This window comes from Protobothrops mucrosquamatus, unplaced genomic scaffold, assembly GCF_001527695.2.
Source record: "Protobothrops mucrosquamatus isolate PMUCROS unplaced genomic scaffold, P.Mucros_1.0 scaffold352, whole genome shotgun sequence".
In the NCBI taxonomy this organism is placed as follows: domain Eukaryota; kingdom Metazoa; phylum Chordata; class Lepidosauria; order Squamata; family Viperidae; genus Protobothrops; species Protobothrops mucrosquamatus.
In genome coordinates this window covers 848,797-861,869 of record NW_015386687.1, presented here as the reverse complement: position 1 = coordinate 861,869, position 13,073 = coordinate 848,797, and the positions used below count along the sequence as shown (strand labels likewise).

The 13,073-nt window shown below is 41.6% G+C and overlaps 1 protein-coding gene across 1 annotated transcript in view; it reads right to left on the bottom strand.

The window, feature by feature from the left end:
- MCOLN1 (mucolipin 1) overlaps positions 1–11,331 on the bottom strand; it is a 26,217-nt gene extending 14,886 nt beyond the window's left edge. Inside the window, exons 1-5 of the mRNA XM_015815590.1 lie at positions 11,307–11,331; positions 2,923–3,032; positions 1,279–1,496; positions 826–993; positions 590–746 (exon numbers count right to left, since the gene is read on the bottom strand). Coding sequence (XP_015671076.1) covers positions 590–746; positions 826–993; positions 1,279–1,496; positions 2,923–2,926 — 547 coding nt within the window. The 5' untranslated portion in view covers positions 2,927–3,032; positions 11,307–11,331. The remainder of the gene's footprint in view (positions 1–589; positions 747–825; positions 994–1,278; positions 1,497–2,922; positions 3,033–11,306) is intronic.
- Between the last annotated feature and the right edge of the window lie 1,742 nt (positions 11,332–13,073).

The following is a 13,073-nucleotide window of genomic DNA, read 5'->3' as shown; positions in this document are numbered from 1 at the left end:
TTTTTTTTTAAGGAAGTGCCCGGTGGTACCCCAACTGCACGGACGGGATGGTTGAGGGAGAAAGGGAGGTAGGAAAGAGGGAGGAAGGAGGAGTGGTGGTAGGATAGTGAGGAGGAAGGTGTAAGTAAGTGAGAGGGTGGTGCGGAAGGGGGACACCGGACACGTCCGTGAAGGTATTGATTGGTGTTGATTTTTTTTTATGGTTGATATTGTGATAAAAGATTTATGTTTTTGTTCTTCAATGAAAAATCAATAAAAATTTATTTTAAAAAAAAAAAGATTAGCAACATAAAAATTAACAGTGAAATCAATTGACAATGAAACATCCAATGAAAATGATACATTTTTACAGATTTTCTAAATGCAGAGACAGTAGGAGCCAAATATCTCTCCTAAGAGTATGTGTTTCACAGTCTAGGTGCAATGCAAGAAAAGATCCTCTCTTACTTACTAGATAGAAGAACATCTTCAGAATGACCTCACCTGAAGATCGCAAGAGCTGGAGTTTTAGCAAGGGAAAGGACCATGTCCATATCCAAGTCTGAACAATGGATACAAGAGCTACGGTTCAGGGAAGACATTTGCTTACCTGTGATGACCTTGGGGTCAATGTTGAAAGTGTCATTGGCTGGGTCAATTCTCCCCTTGCGGTAATATTGCTGGCAAAGCATGAGACCTGATTGGTTAGCATTGTCTGGGCGAACATAGGCATATCGTCCAATTGTCTCACTTGGAATGGCCAAGTACTGTAGGGGGAAATTACCATCACCAGAATGAGGCCAATCAATTCCAGATCATCCATATGTCCTGTTCCCCTCTACTCACTTTTTCAACTGCATGGAAGATATGGTCATAGACGTCTGCTTGCGTATAAACTGCATGGGTATCGTCTGATCCATCTGCATAGTTCTTCAGGAAGAGATGTTTAAATGTAATAGTGTTCTCCTCTTTGAATGTTACCACCATCTGATTGCTGAGCCCAAAGAGAATGAGCTGTAGAAGAGAAGGCAGAACAAGCTGAAGAAAATCAAAGAATTACAAAACCTTAAAAATTGCCAAAAATGTGATGCCTCTGATAAGTAAGTTCATAGCATCACCAGCCATGTCCTCTTGCACCCTTGGAAGGCCAGAGAAAGTCCAATCCTTGGCTGCAGGAAAGACACCTTCCCCTCTCAAGGAAAAGTGAAAACTGCTCAGGATAAACTGTGATTGATTTTTTAAAAAGACTAGACAAAAGCTATCTGAGACTTTGCTCCAAGTTTGCATTTTCTTACACACCTGAATGGTGACTATTAGGATCTTGATCACTTGAAGCACCAATTTAAATGGCTTCCGACCTTTGGCACGAAACTTGTCACAGGGGCTCATGAAGTAATATTTGAGACGCCTTCGGAATTCTTCCTCTTCTGGGTGAAAGGCAGTAGATCCTAAGACTGGCCTCATATCCCCATCATGAGACCCATAACTATTCACTGGGGTCAGCAGCTTTTCTGTCTCTGCAAAAAAAGGGAACATAGACTCATAGAATCATAGGACTGGAAGGGGTCTTCTAGTCCAGCTCCTTGCTCATGGCAGGAGCCTTATACAATAAAATGGTTATCCAGTCTATTTCTGAAAACCTCCAGTGATGGAGCAGCCATAACTCTGGGAGGTAAACTATTCCATTAATTGTTCTCAGTATCAGAAAATTTCTCCTTACTTCTAGATTGGGTTCTCTTTTAACAACCGTCTGCCCAATACTTCTTGACCTCCCTCAGGTGCTTTGGAGAATAAGTCAATCCTGTCTTCTCTGTGACAGACCTCGAGTACTGGAAGACAGCTATCATGTCCCCTTTAAACCTTCTCTAAAGGCATAGGCTAAATATACCTAGCTCCCACAACCATTCATCATATGATTTTGCCTTCAGACACTTTATCATTTTTGTTGCTCTCCTCTGCACACTTGCAGGGTCTCAACATCTTTTTTGTATAACTATGACCAAAAATGGACACAGTATTCCAAGTATGGCCTCACCAGCACAGAATAATACAATTTTATCACTTCCTCTAATTTTGATGTTATCCCTCTGTTGATGCAGCCCAGGACTAATTGGCTTTTTTGGCAGCTACAGCACATTGCTGGCTCATACTTAAGCATTGATCCACTAGGACACCTAGATCCCTCTCACAGTTACTACTGTTGAGCCAGGTAGAACTTATTCTGTATCTATGTATGGCTTTTCCTGCCTAAGTACAGGACTTTATTTTTCTCTCCACTGTTGTTAGATAGGTCCCAGTGTTCAAATCTGTCAAGATCCTTCTGGATTTTGAGCCTATATTCCAAAGTGTTGGCTGTTCCCCCCCAGCTTGGTGTCATCGGCAAATTTGATGAATTCCCCTTCTATCTCCTCATCTAAATTGTTTATGAAGATGTTGAAGACTACTGGGTGCAAACAGAACCTTGGGTATTTGACTGCATATTTCCCTCCATGTAAATGTAGTTTCATTGAGGATTACACTTTGAGTGTGGTTTGTCAGCCAGTTACGAATCCATCAAGTAGTAAAGCTATTTTTCCCACATCTTATCAAGAATCCTGTAGGCTGTGGTCTACTTTATCAAATGAAGTCCAAGTACACTATGTCTATCACATTTTGCTAGTCTGCTAATGTAGTTACTTTATCAAAAAAGGCAATAAGGTTTGTCATGATCTGTTTTTTACAAACGAACAGAACATGTCTCACTCCACCTTTACATATTAAGAAAGAGGGATAACATTAATTTATATAATCTAGAAATCTGCAATATTAACCAGGTTAAAAGTGCAAAACATCCAAACTCACTACTATTATCTCTGCTATCCAAATAATTCCATCATAGTCTGGATTAATCTAATTATCCTAAGAAACATAAGAAACATGCCCTAAAACTTCTTTCCTCCTTACCCATCTTGAAGTTTTAAAGTCAGCTGCTAACAAATCTTTTCACAAAACCAAGTTTGTGACTTAGTGGAGCTTCTTGTTCCCTGCGAGGCATGCAATTTGTCAGTAGTGACCTAAAAGCAAACATAATATAAGACCAATACTTGTTTTGAGAGACCGTGCCAAATTATATATGTCATTGCCAAAACCATCAGCTCTAAAATGCAAGCAGGCAAAGCAATCTCTCCCACAAAACTATTCATTTTACTGCTGATATCACATGTAGGAAGCCCAGTTCAACAATCCTTTGATGCTAAGGAGAACCAATAAGATGAATCAGCAGCAAAGAGAAGCAGAACCATTTTCAATTAGAGTTGTACTTTTTTTTCAAGTGCTAAAAAACATTCCCCACAGAAGTAAATTGCTGAATGGCAAACCAGAAGCTTTGCACCTTGAACAAATGAATGACAGTACTGCATATCCCTGACAGCAGAAATATCCATGTTAAATTTAAGTGAAATGTTTTGAAAAGTTCTGCAAGCCAAAAAGAACTTAAGCTCAAGCAAAAATGTAGAAATCATCTTAGAAGATGGCTCTGGCATAGTACATTTTTATTACTAAGGAAACTATACAGGGCTATAGTATTTGTGTAGTTTCCAGAAATTAAGCTCAACTCAGGGAAGCCTTTACCTTTAAGATTCTTAAAGCAATATACACAACTCTTTCCCATCCTGTTTATCTTTACAACAACCCTGGGAGAGACATTAGACTGAACCTATAGCCACTCAGGGGTTTAGCCCATCACCATTCAATAATTTTATATCTAAGTGGAGATTTAAAAATTCATCTTGCTAATCTTCAAACAATGTTCAGCTATTACACTTTACTCAGTCTCAAGCAATGATATATCTCTTTCTCCCCAACCTGCATCTGTAGCAGTGAGGTCAGATTCTCTATTACTTGTTCTGCCTATTATCTACTATTAGAGGGTTGACTCATTTTAAATATCTATGGATTGTCTTATTAATGTGAATATCTGTTAAATGTTTCTCATAGGTCAGTGGTGGCGAACCTATGGCACGCGTGCCAGAGGCGGCACTCGGAGCCCTCTCTGTGGGCACGCGTGCCATGCCCCGGAGATGGCAACCGTCCTCTTCAACCAGCCGCCCGCTAACTTGCTGAGGTCCCACGTGGCCGGATGCATCCCAGCATCCATGCGCTTGCTGGCCTTTGTGTGCGGGGCCGATGGTGTCAGGCAGCAGCCGCCCCGGCCCCTGCCTTGCCTTGCCCAGCGACATGGCACCCCCGCCCTGCCTCGCCTCAACCCACAGAACCAGCCTCCTGCCCACCGCCCCACCCGCCAGAGACCCCTGGATCTCCCCCAACCCTGCCCGGTCCCCACAGGCATTTCTCCCCAGGAGCAACATCGAGCTGGCCATGCCCACTCTGGCCATGCCTACCCGTCTGCCATGACCACTGTAGCCACGCCCACCCAGCGGGCCATGCCCACCCGGCAATACATAAGTGGGTTTTGGGTTGAAGTTTGGGCACTCAGTCTCTAAAAGGTTCGCCATCACTGTCATAGGTCACATAATCAGTTGCAAGAAGGAATACTGAGAACCATACTTTATTGCAAAGATTGATTGTTGGATGCCTGCTTTACAAGAAAGAGGGATCTTGAACAATGAAAAAGCAAAGATTTGTATAGGCTACAAGGTGGGAAATCCTAAGGATCTGATTTCCTGGCCAGTTTGGGCAAGCTAGGCAGGTCCTTGTCAGTGTAGCTGGTTAGTTCTATGGTTAGACAAAATGGATTTTTCAGGAGGGAAGCAGAGTTGGGAAAGTCTACAATTAAAGGAGATGGACTACTGAAGTCATCAGCTGATGGAGGATAGAAGGTGACAGTTTCCTTGTACAGGTTACTCTTGGGCTGGACTGTGAGCTGGTGAGGAGGTTTTAGTTTTTTGCGTTGATGAGATTGTCTGGGACAGGGAAGGACAATTTGCATCTTAGGCAAAGTGGGAGGGCAAGTAGAGAGCACATTTTATTAAGATTTTTCCACTATGCATATCAATAACTTATTATGGATCAAATGACTATAAGAAATGTATTTTTCCCTCTCTCTATTCATCCAACATATGTATGAATAAGTCTAGCACATTTATATTAACTTAATCTATTTATTTGTTCTCAGTGGAAAAAAGGAAAGGATTATGGGGGGAGCTTCAGGTCCTTCTTTTCTCTTACAATGAAAGCTTCACAGAGCTTTAAATCTTTTCCGTGTTCTGTAACCAATAACTGTTGATAATGAATAATCATGTCATGTATCTGATTAACGAAACACTTCAAAGAACTTTCAGGCATTTTTTTTAACCTAAAAAGCCTTTATTAGTATTACAGAGTGTCAGCAAGGCATGGTGGAATGCTAAGATCTGAATTTCCCTTCCTTTGCACATAACATTCCAGGCATTTCCCCTCCCCTATTTTGGGGTCATGATTCACATCTTCCAATTAACTTGGAGGGCAAAGATTCACTTCCGTTTCTTTTTCCCGGGCTTTCCTTATATTCTCCTCCCCTTTCGCTGTCACCTGATTTAACTCTAAAAATACCAGACAGTTCTGCATATATTGTCAAAGCAAGAATATTCAATATTAGCAGCGTTGACAAATCAATTACTAGGCTTCTAAAAGATCTTTAGAGGCTTTCTAGAGTAGCTTCACTATTTGATGGAATGCCATGACCTTTGAACCTGTTACTGCAGCAAGTTAAATCTGATCAGTACTTCTATCCCTTCTGGAGAGCCATTATAAGAACTGACATTCCTGCAGAATAGAGAAACACACTGCAACCCAAAAACCTGCCAAATGCAGGATTTGGGCTGCTGAAATGTCTCTGCAGTAAAGAGAGATTGCAAAATTACCCACAAGTTACTTCATACAGCTGGGTTTTTGTGAGCAAATGTCAGGAACTGTGTTTTGTGGTCAACTTATGATAGGTTGGAGTGGCAGGATTCCATTGTGCTTATAGCTACTAAAGTTGCCTATATGGATTTTATGTTCAACTGAGGTTCATCTCTTAAACGCTTTTAGCTGATTAATTTTTTAGTTTTTTCCTTTGGCTTTTGTTTTTTAAATTGAGAACTTGCAGACTAGCAAGTTCTATTGAAATCACTGGGTGTGTCTCCTTCAATCCTTCAAAAAGGTTTAACTATACAGTACATTCAGAAAGTATTCAGACCCCTTTACTTTTGTCAGTTTTGTTATGCTGCAGCCTGATTCTACAGTTGTTGAAATTCATTTTTTTCTCATTAATCTACACTCAATACCCCATAATGACACAGGGAAAACAGAATTTTAGAAATGTCTGTAAATTTATTAAAAACTGAAATATCACATTGGTATAAGTATTCAGACTCTGCAACAACACTTGAAATTTAGTTCCGGTGCCTCTTGATCGTTGCTGACATGTTTCCACATCTTGACTGAAGTCTACCTGTAGTCAATTAAATTCATTGGACATAATTTGGAAAGGCACACACCTCTCTATAGAAGGCCTCACAGCTGACAATGCATAGTGTAGCAGAGCAAAAGTCATGAGGTCAAAGGAACTGCCTGCAGAGCTCAGAGACAGGATTATTGCAAGGCACAGATCTGGGGAAGGCTACAATAAAATTTCTGCTGCACTGAAGTTTCCTAAGAGCACAGTGGTATCCATAATTCTCAAATGGAAGAAGTTTGGCACAACCAGGACTCTTCCAAGACCTGGTTGCCCGGTCAAACTGAGTGATTGGGGGGGAGAAGGGCATTAGTAAGAATGATGACCAACCACGCGATGGTCACCCTGACTGAGCTCCAGAGATCCTGTATGGAGCTGGGACAGAGTTCCAGAAAAACAACCATCACTGCAGCCCTCCATCAATCTGGGCTTTATGGCAGAGTTGCTAGACGGAAGTCTCTCCTCAGGGCAAGACATGAAAGCCTGCTTGGAGTTTGCAAAAAAGCACCTAAAAAACTCTCTGGTCTGATGAAACCAAGATTAAACTGTTTCACCTCAATTCTAAATGTTATTGTCTGGAGCAGGGGTGTCAAACTCGATTTCATTGAGGGCTGCATCAACATTGTGGTTGCCCTCGGGGGACAGTGGGGGGTGTGGCCAGGAGCATGGCCAGGTGGTCACAGCCGACTGGGTGGGCATGGCTGGGGTAGGCGTAGCCAGCTCATGTCGTTCACGGGGGGCTGTGGTGGGTGAGAGGGATCCAGGGGTCTCCGGTGGAGGTTTGGACAGGGCAGGCGCCAGGGCCTGATCCCACTCGGGCTGCATGGGGCAGCAGCATGGGCTGCCTGGGTCCCTGGACAGCGGGCACCCAGAACGACCCATGAGCTCCCAGGGCACTCGCTGGAAGACGAGGTTGGACGTCAGGGGCTGAGCATGCAGGGGCTGTGGCATGGTGGTGACGGCGACCAGCTGGGCAGCCTTGTCGCAGCCCCATCGTCTGTCTTTACTTGCACATGGCCACCATATCTGGGATGATGCAGGCAGTTGCGCGGCCCCCGGTGCATCCAGCAGGCCAGATCACGTACCTCCCCCTGCACCTCTGTCTTTGTCTGCTGCTTGGAGGTCTAGCCCGGCGGTTGCGGCACTCTGACTCACCTGCGCTACACAGTCTGCGGAATCTTGGCTGCCTCTTAGGGACAGGGGCTCCCTGCGCTTCCTATTTGCCAGGCCATTGCAGTTGGGGTGGCGAGTGCCAGGCTTGTCCCACCTGTGCAGTGGAGCTGGAGGATGAGGTTGGATAGGGGGGCCAAGTGTGCAGGGGCCATGGCCTCGCCCCATCACCTGCCCAATATCACCCCAACAGCGAAGCATGGTGGCAGAAGCACCATGCTGTGCGGGTGTTTTTCAGCATCAGGGACTGAGATACTGGTCAGGGTTGAGGGAAATCTGAATGGAGCAAAATACCAGGGATATCCTCAATGAAAACCTGTTCAGGACCTGACTGGGCATTTGTTTATTTAATATGGAGAGATGTTAATTTAGAGATGGATTAATAGGGAATAAGGTGAAGTATGGAAGAGATGTTTGGTTGTATTTTAAAAGATGATAATTTTTAAATTATTATACTTGCTAGGTATGAAGAGGAAGGTTTCTTTTACTATTTTTCTTTCCCTTTTTTTCTTTTTCTGTACCTGAATGTTTTTTAAAGATATATTGGTATTATTAGTTACATTAGTTTTATTGGTATAATATAATCTTTAATAACATTATTGGAAAAAAAGTAATCAATACGTCCCTGCAGTAACATCCTGCACTGGTGTTATCAGTGATCTATTTCAAGAAGTCTGTCTACTCACTAAGCAATCCCAGGTTCAAAACCTATTAAATATTAAAGCTAAGAATTTGAAAGTTTTGAGTCATCCAGAATAGTTTCTGAAAGTTTGAGGGCCGGGGTGAGGGAACAAGTTGAAAAATATGAAGAAGACTAAGATGAAGAGAAAAAGAACTAAACATTTGATTTAATTCTTAAAAGAACTTGGATTGCTTAACTCAGTTCAGAAGGTGATTTCACAGACACATCTCAGCATTTTTCTTGCTAACAACAGGAGGATGATTGTCTTCTGAGGATTGGAGGAGGGGAGGGAAGGCTTCTCAGTGTAGGGTTTCTTGTTTTTTCTCATTTTAGTCGTAATCTCTAATCTCATTTATCTCAAATCTGTGAAGTCAGCTAGGTGCTACTGTCTAACTGGATCAACAGTCTCTAGATACTCATTTGCTATATTCATATTTTACTGCTTGTTTTCACCATTCAGGAGTGGATTGTATTCATCTCCCTCCCGTTGCAGTGACAATCCAAATCAGCCACCCACAAAAGCTGGAAAGAAAGAATAATTTAGAATAACAGGGTTGGAAGGGACATTGTAGGTCATCTAGTCCAACCCCGTATAGGCAGGAGACCCTATACTATTTCGGGCAAGTGGCTGTCCAGTCTCTTCTTGAAAATCTTCAGTGATAATAATAATAATAATAAACTTTATTACGGTCATAGACCAGCAATAGCCATCACTTTTTACAATATATTAAATAATAATAATAATAATAATAGTAGTAGTAGTAAAAATAGTACTAACATTAATAGTAAATAATAACATCCTTGTTAAGAAAATACATGTTCTCAAAATGTTAGAAAATCTTCAGTGATGAAGCACCAACAACTTCTGAAGGCAAGCTGTTCCACTGGTTGATTGTTCTGTCAGAAAATTTCTTATTTCTAGGTTAAATCTCTCCTTGATCAGTTTCTATCCATTGTTCCTTGTCTGGCCTTCAGGTGCTTTGGAAAAGAGGTTGTCCCCTTCTTCTCTGTGACAGCCCCTCAAATATTGGAACACTACTATCATGTCACCCCTAGTCCTTCTCTCTTCACTAAAATATATGAAGAACAGTTACATAGCCATGCCCAGTTCTTGTAACTGTTCTTCATATATTTTAGCCTCCCAGGCCCCTAATCATCTTTGTTTCTCTTCTCTGTACTCTTCCTAAAGTCTCAACATCTTTTTTATTGTGTGGTGACTAAAACTGGATGCAGTATTCTGGGTGTGGTCTTATTAAGACTTTATAAAGTGATACTAGTACCTCACATGATCTTGATTCAATCCCTATATTAATGTAATTTAGGATTGCACTGGCTTTTTTGGCTGCTGCTGCACACTGCCGATTCATATTTGATTGATTGTCCACTAGGACTCCAAGATCCCTCTCACAGTTACTGCTATTAAGCCAGGTTTCACCAAACCTGTATGTGTACTTTGGATTTTTCTTGCCTAAGTGTAAGACTTTACTTTTCTCTATGTTGAATTTCATTTTGTTAGTTGGGCCCAATGTTTAAGTCTGTCAAGATCCAACTGGATCTTGAGCCTATCATCTAGGGTGCTGGCTATTCCTGTCAGCTTAGTATCATCTGCAAATTTGATGAGCTCCCCTTCTATTCCCTAATCTAATTCATTTATGAAGATATTGAAGAATACCAGGCCTAAGACGGAAACTTGTGGCACCCCACTGCTTACTTCTCTCCATGTAGAAGTAGTACTATTAAAGACTACTCATTAAGTATGGTTTGTCAGCCAGTTACAAATCCATCTGGTGGTGATGTTGTCTATTCCACATTGTTCTAGCTTACCAAGAAGTAGGTTGTGGTCTACTTTGTCGAATGCCTTGCTGAAGTCCAAGCATTTCACTGGTCCACTAATTTAGTCACTTTGTCAAAGAAAAAAATAAGATTGGTTTGGCATGATCTATTTTTAACAAACCCATGCTTGCTTCTAGTTATAATTGTATTTGTTTCTAGATGTTCACAGATCTGTTTTTTATTATTTTTTCTAGTATCTTCTCAGGAACTGATGTTAGGCTGATTGGTCTGTAGTTTCCTGGGTCTGGTTTTGTTTTTTTCCCCTTTTTTAAAGATGGGAATCACATCAGCTCTTTTCCAATCCTCGGGTAGTTCTTCAGTGCTCCATGATTTTTTAAAGATATGATACAATGGTTCTGAGATGACATCCTTCAGAACTTTTGGATGTCGTTATAATTAATGTCCTGATAATAAATTAATCAAGCTCAGACAGGTGTTCTCTTACTATTTTCTTGCTTATTTTAATTTTTATTTCTAGTCTGTCTTTTACAGTTATGTTTTTGGAGGGTTGGGCTATCGTTTCTTTTTGGTGAAGACCGATGCAAAGATTTAAGCAGCTCTGCTTTCTCTCTAATGCCTATTACTTCGTTGCCATCTTCTTTCTTTAGTCTGTTTCAGTTGAGGAAGGAAGGAAGGAAGGAAGGAAGGAAGGATCTAAAAGTGAAGCCCCAAATTGCATCTGATCTGACCTTAAGTAAATGCTTCATATATAGAGTAGCATGCCACAGCAGAATGGGGGCTCAATACTTTAAGATGGCTTTCACAATTGTATCCCCAACTTTTACACTGTCCTACCTTCTTAAACAGCTTATCCATACAGTATATGTAGGGATGATAAGTGCTGTAGTCCCGTACATTTTGAGGATATGAAGCTTTGCAAGGCTTCGTTGCTGAAGACACCACACTCTTTTTAATACACTACCAAATCCGGGAACATTAATTCATTCTTTTTTAAAACCAGCATGAAGTAGGATCGCTCTCTCACTGCCCTGCAAACCTTTTGGATTTCTAATAGATGGAGTGGAAAACCTATCACTCTCCGCATATAACCTATATGGCTGAATGCTCTCTGAAAGAGATATATCCTGCTGCTGAGTTCGAAGCATCAACTAAATATAATTTGTAGGTTTTTTTAAAAAAAAATTAACAGTGGATTGTCACTCCAGTTACCCTTTTGCACCAGATGGACCATAGAAGTCAGGCAGAATGACCGAAGGGGCTCCTTACCAATTTTCTGTCGCGGATCTTCTCTTATCTTCGGGGAAGCCCATAAGGAATGGGGCTGCCTCGCTGCCGGCCCCTTGAAAGTATAAACAGTGTCTCCAAACATCCGGTCATGAGGCTAGTGTTGGCAGCGGCAGGGCTGCCGCCAGCTTCGTCACGCGCCAAGGGAAAGAGAGCATAGAGATAGAAAAAGAGGTAGAAAGACAGCGCGAGAGCAACTTGCTAGTCAGTTGTGACGTGGTGCTGGATTCTTCTTGTGGTCAAGCCTGACTTTAAAGTTTAAAGTTTTATTTTGCCTCAACTTCGAGGGGAGTAAAAACTTTATTACAGACAAGAGACCGCAGCAAGAAATTAAAACAAAACCACTACTATGTAGGCCAATAACAATCCGGAAGGGACATTACCCCTAGCTTAGTAAAGATGTTAGCTCATGTCAGGCTTGAAGTACTCCAAGTCAGAATTTGATTACATCGTGTGTAATATTTCAAGTCCTATAAGATAATAGAAGGGAGATACAGTGGTTTTCTTAAGCTTATTTCAGATGTTCATATAAAATTCGTAGTGTTTCTCAACCTCAGCAACTTTTAAGATGTATGAACTTCAGCATCCAAAATTCTTCAGTCAGCCATGGCTAGCTGTTTAATCTCCATAACAGCACATCTGTATCTTATAAAAATCTTATTAAACTTGACCTCTAGTGAAACAGATGACAGGCTTTGGAGAAGTCTGCATTTTCTAGAGAGTTGCAGGATTCTCAGGTAAGTAGCTAGCTTCATATTAATCTCTAAACTCATGGATATCTGCAAGGAATGCAAGTGATGTTATATGCATCATGATGCAGAATATTTACCTCATTTGCATGATGTCATGATGCATGTTGCATAGTGGGTTTTTGGAGGCATTGACCAGGCCGGTTTAATGCAACATTATTTATTGCAACAGAAACAGAACTAGCTTAACCGGCAGAATGACGGCTATTTATACTTGCCGCCTCTAGGTGGCGACCAATCAAATCAAATGGTGTTTTCCCGCTCAAACTTAAACTTAACTTTCCCTCCAAAATGGTTGGAGAAACCTTTAAACTAAAACACATCAACTCTTAATATCATTACATAACACCCCTTCCCCCTGGATAAAATGACTTCTTGTATACTTGATGTATATCAGTGGCTCTCAACCTTTCTAATGCCGCGACCCCATAATACAGTTCCCCATGTTGTGGTGATCCCCAACCACTTATACATAGCTGGGTGCCAGGGGCGTGGCCAAGTGGGTGTGGCCACCAAGTAGGCGTGGCCACCATGTTGTGGTGACCCCCAACCATAAAATTATTTTCATTGCTACTTCATAACTGTAATTTTGCTGTTGTTATGAATAGTAATGTAAATATCTGATATGCAGGGTGTATTTTCATTGTTACGAATTGAACATAATTAAAGCATAGTGATTAATCACAAAAACAATATAGCAATGCTTGCTGGAGAAGCTTACTCTTCCTTGCTCAAAAATGTTGGGAGGGAGGGAAGGGGAAGGAAGGAAGATTGAAAATGAAAGGAAGGAGATGGAGAAGGAAGGAGATTGAAGGGGGAAGGAAGGAAGGAGAGAGAGATTGAAGGGGAAGGGATGGAGATGGAAGGAAGGAAGGAAGGAAGATTGAAGGGGAAAGGAAGGAGATAGAGAAGGAAGGAGGAAGGAAGGAGAGATTGAAGGGGAAGGGAAGGAAAGAAGGAAGGAAGGAAGGAAGGAAGGAAGGAAGGAAGGAAGGAAGGA